Here is a 17,623-nt window from a genome sequence, read left to right as displayed (position 1 = left end):
CATAAAGACCAGCCCTTTCTCATGACAGCTTCTAAGTTAATCCATATTTTACATAAATGTTATTCTTTTCCTAAGCCTTGGGTTCTAAGCAGGCCAGGAGTTTCCGAGTTAGTGCTGATTAATAATTTTGCACAAGTGCCAAGAGTTGGAAAATCCACACACACTACACTTCTCCAAATATGACTACATGACAGCTTGATTTTGTAGGTAAGCATAGTTGGCTTGTTTATATTCTAGCTTCCTTTTTTTCATATCAGACAGTCTGAATTGCACATTTCTTCCAAAAAGCCCACTGGTATTGCTCCCATGCCTGCAGAAATATTGTCTCTAATATAGCCATGCACTCAACTTGTGTCAGTGTTATCTATTTCTATATTCTGCTCACCTCATGTTTACATGACTGAACTGTTGTTTACCATTTCTTCTTAGATTGTAGACTTCTTAGGGAAGAACAATGCTAAGCACATTAATAATAAATAATAAACACTGAACTTGTTATACCATTGTTTTTTCAATTGGCTTTAAATTCGAGATTTTGGATATTTGGTTGGGTTCAGTCTTCCTCAATCCTTCATACCCATGACAAATACAACCTGAGGGAGTGGCCAGGAAGCTGGTCCATGGCCATGCTAAATTTCCTGCTTCTCCAAGTCCTCCTGAGAATCCAGAGAAACAAGGTTATGAAAAAGTACTAGTTCCACATTAATGTTTGTTAAAACAGTAAGACCTAGGGATTCTCAGCAGGGGTCAGAAAACATGGGAAGTTATGTACCTGTATCAAGTGATCATTCTTCCCTTCTGAAGTTGCCTTTGTCATAGATTGCAGTATTCTAGAAAAGTGATCTCTACTTCTCTACACAGAGGGGAACAAAGCACCTAACCCTTTCCTGGAGCAAGTCACCTCTGCACCTGCTATTGTACTCACACAAGGACTGTGGCTAGTTTAATCACTTTCCTCTATGCTAGGGGTTCTCAAATTGGGGGTCAGGATCCTTCAGGGGGTCGTGAGGGTATTACATGGGGGATCGCAAGCTGTCAGTCTCCACCCCAAATCCCGATTTGCCTCCAGCATTTATAATGGTATTAAATGTATACAAAAGTGTTTTTAATTTATAAAGGGAGGTCACACTCAGAGGCTTCCTATGTGAAAGGGGCCACCAGTACAAAAGTTTGAGAACTACTGCTCTATGCTGCAAAAACAAATGAAAAGATCACTCTGCAAATGTAAACGTTCATCCTTACATCTCAGTCTTCCCAAAGCAACCCATCAGGGCAGGGGAAATTTGTACTGGGTATTTTAGAAGCATAGTAGGCCTTATGGAGATTCTAACTCTGATATTTTAGTTGCTCTAGAGCTCCTCACTCCATATAAAAGTAAAACTGGAATTATGATTACACAAAATATAGACCTTTAAAATATTTTTTAAATATCAGAATTGTTTGATTCAAACTGAACCATATATATAGTACAAGTGAAAACAATGAACATCAGTATGCGTTAATGGTCAAATGGTCCATTTGCAGTGCAGCGATCTAGCTGACTCCTATTAACATTAGTGGGAGCTGTATGGAAATGTATATAGTATCAGGTAGTGTCAAAATTATAGGTAGGACTCTAGAGGAAAACTACTTCCCAGTAACTGGATTTCCCACAAGCTAGTATTTTCTGCTGTTACACATACATGTCACTATACCCTTGTGTTATGTATAACTTTAGGATTTATACCTCTCCGGTCATTTAAAAAAAGTTAATACATATGCCTTGGAGGGAACACAAGAAAATGGCTCATAACTTTATCTCTGCTCCTTTATAGCTACTAGTCTAGCAGCAGTGTAGTGGAGAGGTATCTTAAGTGGAAGAACAGGGAACTACAGGTGCTTCTACTTTCAGAGAATTCCTGTTAATAAGAAGTATATTGGTCCTGCTACTTCCCAAATAAATGGAATTTTTATGGTGTTCATTTTTAGGCATCCTATTTTCCTGCTTTGGATTTTTCTGAAGTCCCTTTTCTTTAGAGTTTTGCTAGTGTTTTTTGTTCTCCCCGTTCCCTCTGTGTGTCTGGAAGGACCAGCTAGTTACAGGCGATCGTAAGGAGTTTAGACTTTCCTGAAGAAGACAAGTATAGATACTGTGGACTGACTGGTACCAAATACTGATGCAGGCATTTAACATAGTTGCTGAGAGCTGGCTGTTGGAGCAATGGCCCTGCAAAGTGTTTGTGTACTCTATTAACAGTAGGGTTTTTTTTTCTCTCTAAGATAAATATATATACTACTACTTCTACTACTATTTCTTCATCAATCTACACATTCAAAGTGATTTACATAATCAACTAATTACTACCAAAACATTTGCTTTGGGTGTCTATTCCCCTAAATATTGTCCTTTACTGGACATTACATCAGCCATATCTACTCAGTTGTGCTCATGTTATCCTCTGATGACTGCAGCTCAGAGAATAATAAGGAAGGCAAAGAGGGAGAGATATGAAGAGGGAGGTGAGATGGAAAGAAAAAGGGAGGCTGGGATGGGAAAAAGCAGAGGTAGAGAGGGGAAAAAGAAAAAATAAGATGCAAAGAGTTATGAGGAGGAAAGGGGGAGGAAGAGAAGAGGGCAAAGGTGAATGAGAAGGTGGGGAGAAACTACTATTGATGATGATATAAAACTCACTTATCCATGGACTATCACCAGCTACTCATATAGTATTACAGCCAAGCATGTTGGTATTTTTAATATTTAAAGAATCTGTAATTGGAGAGGCAGAAAGTTGTTCTGGGGAAGGCATAACATTTCTTAGTTTTTCATGACTTGATTTTTGACCTTCAGCTTTACACTCTCTGTGCTTTGATTTCTCCATCTGTAAATTGGGTAAAATAACTACTACCCAGAGTGTCATGACGATTAATTAATGTTCACATATAGTATATTTTGGGCAGGGAGGAGGTTTTATTGCGCTTACCCTTTTGAAGGAATATGCGGTCTCTGGAATTTTTATATTGAGGTTTTGTCTCCTCCACCTTGGACTATCCCTTGTTGTTTCCTTAACATTTTATGTACATATACTGTACACTCTGTTTTACATACACCCTTGCCGTCTTAGGGACTGATCTGGCTGCCCCCAATCATGTGAATAGGGTTTGCCCCCAACTAACAGCTACAGGATTGGGCCCTTACACTAACTTTATGTGCGGTAGTGTATGTTTTTATCTCTCAGGATAATGTGTGTGCTTTTTAAACTAACTTGGTATCTGAACCTTTTGATATGACTATCCACATCTGGCCTTCCCAGCGTTTCTCTACCATCTCCTTCTTGAGTTAGAGCACAAAATTAAATTTCCTGTCTATTACTTTAAGTAAAGACAGTATTACTGAGAAGCATTATCTTTCTTTTTATGTCTTATTTCTCATGCCCACATCACACCAGAGAACATATATTCACAATGTAAAAGACGACATAGATAGCAACTGTATTACTACTGTTTGGGCTTTTTTTTTTTTTTTTTTGCAAAATCATAAATAAATCTTTTTTTTCATTAGCATTAGTGTTTCAAGTATGAGACGAGAGTTAATAAAATCTCTCAATCTACGTAGGCTAAAATTCCCGCTGGCATAAAAATGCAAAATAATATAAGCAAGCTGCAAACATACTGGTCCTTCCTTAAGTGAAGCAAGCACTTCATCCCACAGTTTCTGGTTCAGACAGTCTTCTCTAATCAGCCACTGCTGTTGCTGGGTTAGCTGGAAAGCCTCTCCTTTCCCTCCATCTCCCATTCTCATGGTTTTGGGTGTCCTTTTAGGCTCCTCTGTACCTACTGAAAAATATTATCAGCAGACACAATAAGAGCAGAGTGTTAGTTTGAACTGTTAAGAAGGGAACACAATAAACAGGAATCTTATTTGTGAAAAACTGTAATAAATTCTTCCTATTGTTCAGCTTTATTCTGGACTGCAGCACAAGGCTACACATAAGACTGTTCATTTTTTCTTTCTGAAAAAATAGAAAAAGTGTTAGGAATGGAGAGAAAATTATACAGTATTTTCTTTTCTCGTACAGTTTTATCCTTTTTCCCTTTCCCAGCACTGAACAGGATCCTATGAGAACAAACCTTTCCTTTACATTTAGTTGAATACTTGCTTCACTAACATTTTTTCTTGTTTCACATTCTCATACCAAATGACTTCCTGTTTTCTTAACAGTTTTCATATTATTGACTTTAAATATATACAACTTGATAGAACTCTACCTAATCTCAAAAAAATAAGAAGACATACCATTATCAATTGACCTTTTCTGGTTTCCATTGCTCTGTCTGGTTGGCTCCTGTTTCACAGTTTGCTTTTTAACCTTATCTTTCTTCTCTTTACTAGCCATGGCTTCCAGATAACCTTCGGGATACTAAACAGAAAAACAAAGATTTTTTTTTTTTAAGATAAAACAAAACCTGCTGGAATATGGGGATGTCCATTTCCAAAGAAAACTTCAACCACAAAACCTACACATTGAAATAATTTCAAAGGACTCACATAAGCAAGAAAATGAAGTTACATGTGTAACATCTATTTTTAGGGAACTGTAATTCAGTGATAAAGATCTGATGAAGCTTGATGTAAAAGGAACCAATCCAGTGAAAGATATCCATGGCCTTCCAAACTCCACAAACCACAGACTTAAAGCTGAAGATGCTGATTCTGTGGCAAGGTAATCCATCCAAGGAAAAGGTTGGCCTGTTGAGAAAGGCAATACTGCCTTGAATCTTCCCAGCTCCAGAACAGGGAGTTGGCAAAGCTACTCGGGGGGGGGGGGGGGGGGTGGCGGGGGGGGGGGAAACTCATGTGAAATGAGTTTCCAGTTGCTCAGAGGTTCTGCAATGCTGAGAGATTGGCCTCTCTGTGGGAGCTCCACAGTCACTGGGTACAAAGTTGGGAAAAATAACAGACACAGGTACATATTTTTTCAAAGTTATCAGGGAAGATACATTTACAGCTCCATTTAGTAACCATGAAACAACTCATAGGAGTACTATTCAAAGTGAGTAATAGTTGTCCTATTGGGCTCTCAAAGAGTGACAAACACATAAAAGCAAGGTAATTCAGGCCCAAAGCTCCAGCCATAATTCATCCTGCTTTGCCTAAATATTGCAATGTTTTCTAAACTGCTGGAAATCTTAAATATTTTGTGATCTTAGCGCCTACCACAATGAGTATGTGAAGAATGGGGATAGAATTTAACTGACTTTTTTACAATTAGAATTTAAGTTAGACTCAACTTATTTGATTAAAACATTGAAACAAGTTTGTGAATTTAGATTCTAACCTGTACATTCAGACCCAATTTCTTTGACCGTTCTATTCCTTCTGAGGTCCAAGGCGCAGGTTCAACGTCATCTCTTCTCAGAAGATAACGCCAAACTAAGAATCCACATTTTCCAATTTCTGGCCAATATTTCACCACCTAAATCACAACAGTTCCAGTTTATGCATTTTCTCCAACAGCTTATAAAATTGTGTCATACTAGGTCCCCAAATCAAATTCAAGCAAATCCTGCCAGAAGTTGAATGTTCTCACTTCACTGGATTTTCATTATTTTACCATAAACCATCAAATACACATAAATAGTCATACTGTATATAGATCAAGGAGAACAAAGCAGACTTGAATCATATTATATACACTACAGTTTTAAATCTTCTCTTCCCTCCACTGTCAAATGGCTATTTCAATAAATGTAGAACAGTATGTTCAGTGATATACATCCTTATGGTAGATGCTAGGATTTTAAGAAGCGCGTGAAAAAATTTTTTGGGAGGCGTGGGGTTAAAATGAATGGATTCCCAGGGATCAGTTTGGTTCTGTCCATGTTTGTAAAGACAGCTTATCTACTCAGATTGATATATCCTTGTTATGGACTATGTTCTGTTACTGTTGCTTTGAATACTTTCATTTCAAATGGTCTTCAATACAGAATAAGCTAAGCTACATAATCTTTACTAAGACACCATGATCACTTTCTTCCAATGTAATAATAAAGGCTATGAAACACTAAGAATCTAAACAGCATTTTCCTCTTAAAATGCAATAAAGTAGGTAGCAGAAGACTGTGTACCTTATAAATGCCATCATATCTATTGCCTTCCTCAGGGGCATATTTGCTGATCCTTCGTCCTTTAGAACTGCGCACTACTCGAACTGGCTTACCAGCTCTCCAATTCTTAGACTCTGCTCCATTTTTATCATCCAATGGAGCATCACAGTTTAGGGCCAGTGCCCTAAAAACATATTAAAAAATCTTCATGTAATATAATGCATCATAAAATATAATGCTCAGCATGAATGTGACTAGGTCACACTTTATTTGCCTTGCCAGATTATGCTTTCACCAACTAGCAAAGGGATAGATAACCAGATTTCTAGTAAAGTCCTCCCCAAGAAAGTGGACTGGGGCCAGAAGTGACAATAGGAGTTTTCTAGCATCCGTATCAGTAACAGTTCTGCCATGCATGACAGGGGGAAAAAAATGGAACCACATGGAATTTTGTTTTAAGTGTTCAAGTAGAAAACCTTAGGGATGCTAACAGGCAAAACATGACGGCATGCAAAAAGCTGATTATTCGTATCTTAGAGTAGTTATTTCTCAAAAAATGTGGCAGGAATGATAAAATCTAAATGATCAGCATCAGCTAAGGCAAAGTTTATATCTCCCTCTTCTTCCTTCCACATCATTTCAGGTTATCAGGTTTTCTAAAGTGTCATCTTTACAAAAATAAAAAGTATGGGAAAAAGTAAACTGTATACAGGAATTAGTATTTTAGCCAATAAACACGTGTGAAGATATAAAACCAGCCAAACAGTCATATCTGGAAAAGGTATGCAATAATTGTCCAACAGATCTCAATAGCTAAAGCATTACTTTACTTTGCCTGTGAAACTGCCAAAGAATAGGTACTGTGTGAGCAATAACAATTTTAAGATTAGGCTACTAACCACCTACTGGATTTCAGAGCTCAGGCTCCAGACCAAGCGGGAATATCTGTACTGCTATTTTTAGCTCTGTACCACCCAAGTCAGTTGACCCAGGCTCTGCAACTCGCTGCCATGGGTTGTTTTTTTTTCTGTGCAAATGTACCCAATGAATAATGCTTTGAAAATTTTTCATTATCTCAGAGTGAGAACCTATAGAAAATAAACTAGTTTTCCAGGAAAGAATTCATCACTGTCTGAACTCTAACAAAGTTTACTAATAGATGTTTGCCCAGGACTTCTTGGCCACGCATTCACAGTTTATTTATTTGGTTTGATCAGCGGCTATGCATTAACACTTTGTTAGTTTGCTTTGGTGAAGTCTCATTTCAAAGAGGACTAGATCAAAGCAAACTAATGAACTGTTAATGAATGGCAACAGAGTCCATAACATTGCTGTGACCATAGTGAGAAATTATATATTTTTTACTTTGCCTGTGCCATTAATTATGCATTATTTTACTGTGACAAAACTGTATCAATTGTCATAGTATAAGGTTAATGTTGAAGAGCACAACTCACTTGGAATATCTTTTTTTTTTAAATAGTTTGTAACCTATTAGCAGCCTGTTCATTAATTATTAATTATTATCATTATTATCATCATCTAAGTGGACCCTAACCATGAAGACTACTATCTGTCATAACTGCAAGCCACTGTAGCTGAACTATATCAAATTCTTGAGGCCAAGTTTTAAAAAAGAGTACTAAGGTCTATGTGCAAAAAAATCATGCACTACTGTGCATACAGAAAGTTTGTGATCAAACGGTGGCTGTTCAGATTCATGCATTAGGCAAATTAGATAAGTCGTCTTGTTCTGAAAATTTGGTCCCTTATGTTTAATCACCAGAGGAGTCAGGTTAACACTCAGAAAAGGAATATGGTGGAATTTCCCATGTGAACTACTACCTCATTAAATTCAGAAGATGGCTTTTGAGGAGATGCAAAATGAAGTTTCTCAGTGACTTTAGGTCAGTATAAGATGTCATTTATTCATATACAGGCTAAGTACAGGATTGGACACTGATCACCTTTCCTGAATAACTCTGCCTAATCTTGTCCCAAAAATTGGTAATATGTTGTTTGACTTTCTTCTGCACATAATAAAAATGCAGCCATATTCTGTGAAAAATTGCAATACTTCAGTTTGGCAACCCGGAATACTTAAAAGAAATCTACCTATATGAACACCGACTAGCAACACACAGATAGATGAAATTCCCTCTTTATGAAAATATCTGGATCATCATCGCTTTAGTGAAGAGTCCAGGGGTAAAGGCTGACCATTTAAATGCATTCCTGTACAGTCGAAAAACTGATGAATCATCAAAAAGCAGAAATGTTTTTTGTTAAAATCACAGTAGGCTTCTCTTTCTTCTTCAATGCCAAAATAAATGTTTCTGCATGTACTGCTTAAATGACAGAGATCCCTCACATTGAGTTTTGGTGGAGATATGAAAAAGCTAATGTGAAAAGGTGCAGTTAAACAACAAGTGAAAGCATTTAATGAAATAGCTCAGGAGAGCTATAACAGATCTGTTCTGCTGCTTGCGAATGAAAATCAACTGACAGGGCACTGATGCGCTCCATCAGAGATGATGTCATCAGAAATTCCTTTTTTATCCTATGCTGGTTGGGGAAAGCATTATCATGTTGCCTGGAACCCTATGTAAACAAGGTAGAGAACGGTTGTGAATTCTAAGGAATTCTGTGAGTACAACAAAACCCCCAATCACATAGCATCTTTGAAGTGCTGTTATTTATACTAGTCTTGCAACCAAATCATCTGATAACTAGAAATAAAGGTGACAAACAAAGCAACCACAGCTCTTTTTGACAGACCACTTTAAGACAGCAGTAGACTCATGCTTGAAAGGTGGGGAAATGCTTCAATCCATGCCCACTCACTGAGTGGCTTCCTGTAATAAGAAGGCTGAATGCCATGTCTGCTATAGCAAAGATCGAAAAATTAATTTTGAACACTGACATGACCGAGGTCCAGCACTAGACTGCAAAAACATTAATGCACTAAATCATAAAACGTATCTACTACCTTTTATCCAGATTACTTATATCCTCATTTGAGATAAAACTGTGTTTTATATCTACAGGAACTATGTAACAATTAAGCACAAAAAACTACATTAAAAGAACAGTAAGGTTACAAAGTCAAGGATGCAAATAATAAGAAATGCCTGCATTAAGGCTGCCCGTGCAAAACTCTGCTAACACTGTCACCCAAGCCTGTCTCTGTCCCTATGTTCTCAACACTCCCACCTTAGTTCTTGTTGCCCTCTTTCACATCCCTCTGTATTCAAGTTAGGCTGTTCCTTCTCTTCTTCATCACTGCTTGGGCACCAGCAGGTGAAGCACTGAGAGTATGGGAGTCTCCATCTCTCAGTTCTAATGCCTGGCATTACAGTGGAACTGTGCTGCCAGAAGGAAAGGTTGCAGGGAAAGTCCTACTCGGTCTTTGCAACTCTGCACTGCACTATGCTCAGTCGACCTATGGGAATAATGCATGCGCAGTCTGGTCAGCATCTAGGAGTTGTGACGATGATGAAACATGCCCACTGCAAGCAGAATCTTCAGAGAATATGGTTGCCAAACTTTACGAAGCCTTTACTGCGCATGTCTGAACTGCAATTTTTAAGAGGCTTATAACTTGACAAAAATTAGGCAGATTTTCACGGGGACAGCAAAAGAAATATCCTTGACATCAGGACAACCCCTAATTTCATGCACTGCTCCAATACATGGATGAACTAGCACTTCAGTGAAACAGATCACATTTTTTTTTAACCTGGGTAAAACATATTCCCCCTAACTTATTTCTTACAAATGGTTAACCATTTTAGCTAAATAACTAAGTCTTCCTTAGCCAGACACTTGGCATGGAAAATTTCAGCATGAACACTCAAAGTTTCGCAAAGTTATGCCACTGAAAACCGGCTCTTATAGTGGAAAGTGTTAAGCAACATTAACCAAAGGCATAGCTACCAGCTCAACCTATAATATAGCAATGTGTTTTATTCAGCTACAATTACTGTTTTAAATCAATATAACAGGACATGGATGAAATGCCAGTGGATAGCCAGAGGTACCATCATTTACAAGGGTTTTATGAGATAAAAGGAAGATATCAAAAATTTGTTTTAAATTAATGGAATCTAACAGTATTGTTCTTTGAAAGACCTTAATTTAATTTATACTTCAAAAAACTTACCTGTTCATGTGTGTTAATGTTTGATCAAATGAATGTTCTCCAATCCTTTTATTACCAGAAAGATCTCTACCACCACTCCCAGTGTAAGTGAATTCATCACCTCGATCCTGTGGGAGAAGATTATCCTCTGTTTTAACATTCCAAATTAAAGCATCTGAACTGAAAACACCAGTGCTTCATTGGTCCTGTTTCTCAAACAAGAACATTTCCCTAACACACAACTATGAATTTGTGCTCTGTTCCTACATGACTCTCCTTCTAGAAATTATACTAACACAAAGCTACTGGTTCCATGATCATCAGACCGTTGACTACTAAACCCTTAGCTTCTAAAAACTGTGGAGGGTGGGGAGCATACACTGATCATAATTATAGTGTTATTAAGATAGAACAATGAAAGTTTAGTTTAGTAGGAAATCATATTTTCAAAATATGTATTACCATCACTGATAAATAGGGTTCTATTCTGCAAGGTACTAAGCACACTGGCCCTGATCCAGTGGCGCACTTAAGCATTTTCTTAACTATACTTCAATGACACTTGTGCTTAATGTTAACAATGTGCAAAAAGGCACTGCTGGATCAAGGCCAGAACACTCAGCACCTTGTAGGATCCAGCCCATACTGGGCTGGGATTGGTAAACAGAACTTCATTAACTAGAACATTACTAAAATGCAGCTCTAGCTATATTTACCGCTGTAAGAGAAGTTTTTCATACACATCGTCAGATAGGTGTTATGAACTCACTATTATACGAATGGAGACATTTATTTGCATTCGCTTTTTTAAGTACAGTATAGGATTCCTCTCCAAAAGCATTTTTAATAACACAAATCAGTGAAACCAAAAGTTTTATACATGCCTTAATTGAGTAACTGCATAATCCTACTATTACCTCTCTCGTCCTACTTCTCCCCTTTCCTATCTTTAGTTTATTACCCTAAGTTGTAGTGTCATGTCTGAATTTAGCTCAAAGGATCTTCAAGGCAGGGGATGTGTCTTTACTCGTTTCTGTACTATCCTTAACACACTTTGGGATGCCCAAAATAATATATAATAATAATTGTAACTTCTTGTATTTAATATCCAGTAGATGCACAAAAACTATTTAAAGATATAAAAAGCATGTCTTGTTTGAAAAGAAAGCAAAATATCTTTTCAACTACAGATTAGACCATTTTGTTGCGTAGGTTATTTTAGTATTCTAACTTGGTCTTTTGTTTGGCTGATGGAAAACGTTGTCCTAGATTGTATCTCAGAGAGCTTCTAATATACTTGAATTTTTAAAAAGGAGAATATCAACTAAATTTTAAATGTAGTAATGTATTATCAAATAAAAATGCATTTGGAGAGGAATCATATTCTCAATTTTTTAAACAGTAATATTTTGCACTGATATATCACCTTCTATCCAAGGATCTCAAAGCAGTTTCCAAACTTCAGTGAATTTAACCCTACCATTCTGTGAAATCTGAATGAATTTTATTGACAAGCTGATAAAGAATTGGTAAATACAATTTAAGAGCTCTATGGTTTAAGCAGGAAGAATGATTTGGTGCTATTGACCACATTTTTAAAAACAATGGGTTTTTGTGAGCAAGTTGAATGACATTTCTATAAGTATCTATGAAATGTCACAATTAGCAGATTTAAAAAAAACAACAGTTATTTCTTGTATGTGTGACAAGTAATTATTTTTCTGCTATGTAACAGTACTTCCTTCACATCCTCAGAACAGTTCATTTCTGAGTTTTGGAACTATTGAGGAGCCATGCTTTGAGCAGGAGAACTTGCAGATTTGCATGACGGATCTGGCCCAAATCTTGAGAAAGAAGAGGAACAGGGTGGAGAGTAAATGATGGACAGACCGCCAGCTTAAAAAGGTATGGAAACCAAGTCTGTCTTGGCCACACTGGAACTATAACAACAACTCTGGCCTTTTCTTTCTTTATCTTTAATATCACTTTTGATATTAGTGGAATTGGTGAAAATGCATGTCACACATGTCTGTTCCATCTGGGGAGAAAAGCATCTCCAAGAGAATGGTGACCCAGGCATTCTCTGGAGCAGAATTGAGAGCATTTTTTGTTCTTGGGTGGGGTGATCAGGTCTATCTTTGGAGTTCCCCACTGTATGAATATGTTGTGAAGGATGGTATTGTCTACTTCCCATTCGTAATCTTGGAAACTTTTCTGCTGAAAATATCCGCCATAGTGTTCTGTATGCTCAGGACATAAAGTTGCTGAGATACTGATCTGGTAACAAATGCATCAGTTCCATATTTGCACTGCCTTGGCACATAGGGAATGTGATCTTGCTCCTCCCTGGCAGTTTATATAGAACATGCATGCAATGTTGTCTGTCATAATCTTTACGTTTGCCTTTGATCATTGGTAGGAAGAGTGTCATGCATTCTTGACTACTCTGAGCTCTAGTAAGTTGACACGTAGTGTGGATTCGAGAGGGGACCATTTGCCCTGAATGGTGTAGGTGTCGGTGTCCAAGTGGGCTCCCCATCCCATTAGGGATGCCATCCATCATCAACAACAGGGTTGACTGAGTGAAGGGGACTCCCGTACATAGCTTGTGAGAATCTGCCCACCAGTTGAGTGAGTTTTTGACTCTTGAGGAAACTGACAGAAGTTTGTTTAAATTGTGTCTTCTCGGGATATATACCATTTTGAGCCACCCTTAAAGACAATGCATGTGTAGTCTTGTATGCTTTATTACAAAGGTGCCCACCTGCCATATGCCCCAGTAGTTGCAGACAGGTTCTGGCTGAAATCCGCAGATTGGCCTGAACTGTCAAGATTAAGCTGGCTAAGATGTTGAACAATGTGATGGGACAAAGGCTTTGACCTCTATTGCATCTAAGCAGGTTCCTATGAATTCCAGCTGTTGCAGTGGACTTTTGGGTATTTAGTTATAGACCTAGTTGTAGGAATAGATCTATAGTTTTTCGTGTGTCTCTCAAGGAGTAGGTTAATGTATGTACTTTGAGCTAGCAATCATCTAGATATGGAAATATCATGATGCCTTGTTTGTGAGGATGTGTTGCTACCACAGAAAGGACTTTCAAGAATACCCTAAGTGCTGATGATAGACCAAATGGGAGCACTTTGTATTGGAAATGATCTTGACACAGAGTGACTCTTAGGAACCTTCTGTATGATGGGTGGTTTGTGTTATGAAAGTAAGCATCTTGTAGGCTGAGGGCCGAGAACCAGTCCCCTTGGTCCAGAGATGGGATTATTGCTGCCAAGGTAACTGTCTTGAAATACTGTATTGTATTTTATTGTATTGTATTGAAACTGTTGAGTGCCCTTAAATCCAGAATGGGTCTCTAACTGCCGTTCTTTTTCTGTGTCAGAAAGTATTTGAAATAGAAACCCTTCCCTCTGTGTTGGGTGGAAACAGGTTCTCTGGCACCTAGTTTTAGGAGGTGGTACATTTCTTCGTGTTACAATGCTTGTGAGAAAGGTCCCTGAAGAGAGGCAGGGAGGAAGGTGAAGTGGATTGAATAGCCCTTGGAGATAATCACTAATATCCACTTGTCTGAGGTTATAATGCTTCCAGTTTTGATAAAAAGGAGTAAGACAGTCACCAAATTGGTGGAGATGTTTGGATTGTTTGAGCAAATGAGACTGCGAGAGGTAACTTGAGGCCTCGAACAACACATCAAAATTGGATGTAAAAGGGTGCAATGTCAATAACTGGGGAGCAGTTGGTCTCTGTTTCTGTAATCTCTGCCTCTTCCTTTGAGGATCCTAATGTCTCTGGGGAGAAGGAAAGTGAGTAGGCCGGGATCTCTGTGCCGTCTGGTACTTACTGAGTCTTCTTTTCTGGGCAGGAGTATAAACACCCAGAGAATATAATGTAGCCCTAGAATCTTTCAATGTGTGGAGTGATTCTTCCATTCTTTCTGCAAACAATTTAGATCTCTCAAAAGGGAGGTCCTCCACCATGATGTGTACCTTCTTTAGAAAGCCGCAGAGATGACACCAAGATGTTCTCTTCATGACAACCGCTGTGAAGTTGGAAAGTGCAACTCTATCGACAGCAACCAGAGAAGCCTGCATTGCTGTCCTCGCAAGGAGCTGACCCTCAGCAACGATAGCCTGGAATTCCTCTCTCTCATCCAAAGGGATGTGTTCAATAAAGGTATTTAATTTCAATTAATTGGTATGGTTTTATTTTGCCATGAAGGCTTGATAATTAGCGATCCTAAAATGTAGAATATTTATTGAAGAATATTATTTACGCCCAAATAAATCCAGTCATTTTCAGTCCTTATTGTATGGTGTCGTTTTAGCATAGTACTGTCTGCCATGTTCATTAACAGTGTCAACGACCAGTGAATTAGGGGATGAGAAAATAAAAAGCCCCCTACTTTAGAGGACACATAATATTTTTTGTCTGCCATTTTGCATGTTGGGGGTAGGTATCGTGTCTGGTGTCTGCCATACAGTTTTCACCAAATCAAGCAGCGCTCATTGATGAGGAGTGCCATTTTTGCTGATGACATCTGTAGGATGTCAAGCAGTTTGTGCTTTGACACTGACTTCCTCAAGCGGGTTTTGCAGAGAATCTGGTACCCTCTTAAAGAGATCCTAAAATTGTTTGAAGTTGTCTGCCACAGTTGGTGGGGGAGGCATAACTGACTTATCAGGAGATGAGAAAATGTTGGTCACAGGAGTGGCTTCCTTGTCTAGTCTCTCCTTCTGTTCCTCAAAGGTCTCCTCTTGAGGATCAGGAGGTCTGACTATTGAAGCTGCAGGAGATCACCTTCCTTTAACTCTTTAGGTAAGCTAGAGGCCCTCAAAAATTGTTGTCCATATGCCACCCATGGGTCCCAATTTGGCCACTGAGCTGGTGGAAAGGGCAGGAATGGGAGTATCCAGTAGTGTCCATACCAACTAGGTCGGTCTCTTCTACTCTGATGGTAGACTGAAGGCACATGAGTTTCTACCTGGCTAGCTCCCTGGTGTTGTAATGGAGACCCCTGGAGAGACACTGAGTATAGCTCATCCCCATCCTCTTCCTTGTCACTTGACAGGGGTGGAGCAGTCATGGACATCCGGGCATAACCCATACTGCAGTTATGTCAGTGCCTACTAAGGGTGATTCAGGAATCTGTCTCCAATACTATCAAGTCTTTGAGGAACCGAAATTCCTGTGGCACTGGAACAGCCATCAGTATCGTTGAAGCCAGCTGAGTAGGCACCGTTGAAGTGGACACAGCTGTCAGTACTTCAGGCCCTCTGCATTCTGAGGAATGGCCAACAGGTGTTGCTGTAGCCTTTTGCAGTGCCAGCATAGTAGATACCAATTGTCTACAAGACTCCAGAGGTACCGTTTTAGAGGAGCTGGGTCTTTCTTTGCCGCTCCTTTCCCTTGAGGGTACCATTCTGCCCGAGCCTGCCCACTTAAGAGTCTTTGGGCTTACTGGTGGTATCGGGAGGATCCTGCAAACTCATAGGTACCTAGTCACGGGTCAGTCAGTAGTGAGGTTATTGACTAAAGGGTCCTCTTTCTCTTGGCCAAGTCCCTGGGGAACTTGTGACCTGCTTTTTCGAGACTTTCTGAGAGGAATCTAAGGATTTCCTCTTTGAAGTCACTGAAGAGTTTTGATCAGACAATATTGATGGCAATGGTCTCAACCGGGCTCTGGGGCTGGTTGGAGTGAGCTTTCGATCATGAGCAGTCTTAATTTCAGCTCACAGCTCTTTGGTTCTGGATTTTAATTTAAGACAAAACATGCACTTGTGAGGCATTTGTGCCTCTCTTAGGCAGTGAATGCAGCAAGAATGGCCATTGCTGACAGGAATGGCTTCCGAACAGGAGAGGCAATGTTGAAACCCATGGGAGCCAGGTATATTCCTTTCGGGGTTCACTTTCTGCATTGGAAGAGCTACGGAAATCTAATTTATGCTAAGGAGATAACTATTCTGTAAGCGAAATAATTTTTTTTTTAATGAAAAGAGAATAAAGTATTAACACTAACTGAAATACTATTACTACTAAGGAAAAACTAGTAAGAAAAAACACTAAGAAAAATCTTTGTAATGAGCTCTGCTTAAGACTCCATCTCAAGCCAAAGGCAGTTGAGAAGGAACTGAGAGCAGTTTGCATGCACAGTGCTATTAGCAACAGAGTAGAGTATGAGACAGGGAGACTGCATGTGAAGGCCAAATGGACACTGCTACCATAACTCCAATCTGAGGAGCAGGGATGCAAAGACGCCTAGAATGGAGCACCCATAGGGACACTATTCGAAGAAGAAGAAAAGATTCTGAAGACGACAGATGTCAAAAGGGAGCTCTTTAGCAGTTTTACATTACAAATCTGTGGGTGGGAGGCCTGAAGTCCTAATATAGAAAATGTATTTTCTATATTATGTATTCTGGATGTACTCTAATAGGACCAAAAATATTGGACAGTCTTATTTTCCAGTGCTTGAAACGGCTTTCTTCAAGTAGCACTTTCTGTCACTGACTAAGTTCTTTTTGGCATCTCCCTCTCTTCTCTTTAAGCCTTCTCTCTCTCTCCCCTTATATTGTCTCTGTAAAGTTACCACCTAATTGTCCTAATTATAAGATATAACACACATTTTAAATTCAATTCACCTCTGCACCACATAAATTCTGAATTGTCTTAATTTGGGCACAATCCTGTGAGATGCTGAACAGTTTCAGTGAAGAATAAGCTCGCACAACCCTTACTGAATTGGGAACTGAAGGTACAGCACCTTATGAGAGGCATTCAGAACTTCAGATGATCTGATTATCTCTTACTATATCATGGCATATATTAAATCAAACCTTATTATTTTAATCTTGTTCCTGTTATATACCTAATTTTGATTCTTTTAATTTTTAACTCTCCAAGACTCAGATGTTAGACTCTTTCTTGTTACTCCCTCCAATTTTTCTCTTGTATAGTTTGCCCAAATTTCAGTTTGGTCTTTAATCTAGACACAGAACTAGATAAATAAACAGAATTTAGTAGAGGTAATTTTAAAATATTCTTCTTGATTACCAAAGCCGAGTAACAGATTTCCTAACAAAAACTCAGACCTAATCTAGAACAAAAACTTGGTTCTACCAGCCTTCTTAGGTTCAATACCCGAACCAGATTCACCAGTTTTACACTAGCAAGAAAGTGGTGAATCAAGCCCAAGATTTCCACCTAGCATAAGGAATGGAAACCTGAAGAAGAGCTCTGTGTAAACTCAAAAGATTGTGTCTCACACCAACAGAAGTTGGTCCAATAAAAGATATCACCCACCTTGTACCTCAAATAGCCTGAGGCTGACACAGTTACAACACTGCATACAAAAGATTGGACACATTCAGCTAAAATGAAGGCTTCAGAAC

The 17,623-nt window shown here is 38.8% G+C and overlaps 1 protein-coding gene across 5 annotated transcripts in view; it reads right to left on the bottom strand.

Annotated features, from left to right (window-relative positions):
* UHRF2 (ubiquitin like with PHD and ring finger domains 2) overlaps positions 1 to 17,623 on the bottom strand; it is a 171,938-nt gene that overhangs the window by 4,804 nt on the left and 149,511 nt on the right. For 2 of the 5 annotated variants that reach the window (XM_073345304.1, XM_073345305.1), the window contains 5 exons: positions 10,247 to 10,353; positions 6,106 to 6,268; positions 5,316 to 5,453; positions 4,274 to 4,397; positions 3,650 to 3,813 (listed from right to left, as the gene is read on the bottom strand). In XM_073345304.1, the coding sequence (XP_073201405.1) occupies positions 3,650 to 3,813; positions 4,274 to 4,397; positions 5,316 to 5,453; positions 6,106 to 6,268; positions 10,247 to 10,353 (696 nt within the window). Of the gene's footprint in view, positions 1 to 501; positions 657 to 3,649; positions 3,814 to 4,273; positions 4,398 to 4,525; positions 4,727 to 5,315; positions 5,454 to 6,105; positions 6,269 to 10,246; positions 10,354 to 17,623 lie in introns of those variants that run through there. The other 3 variants (XR_012159104.1, XM_073345308.1, XM_073345307.1) reach the window with 3 other exon arrangements.

Source organism: Lepidochelys kempii, chromosome 5, assembly GCF_965140265.1.
Source record: "Lepidochelys kempii isolate rLepKem1 chromosome 5, rLepKem1.hap2, whole genome shotgun sequence".
In the NCBI taxonomy this organism is placed as follows: domain Eukaryota; kingdom Metazoa; phylum Chordata; order Testudines; family Cheloniidae; genus Lepidochelys; species Lepidochelys kempii.
Note: the sequence above shows the minus strand (reverse complement) of the source record. Positions and strands in the feature narration are given on the sequence as shown.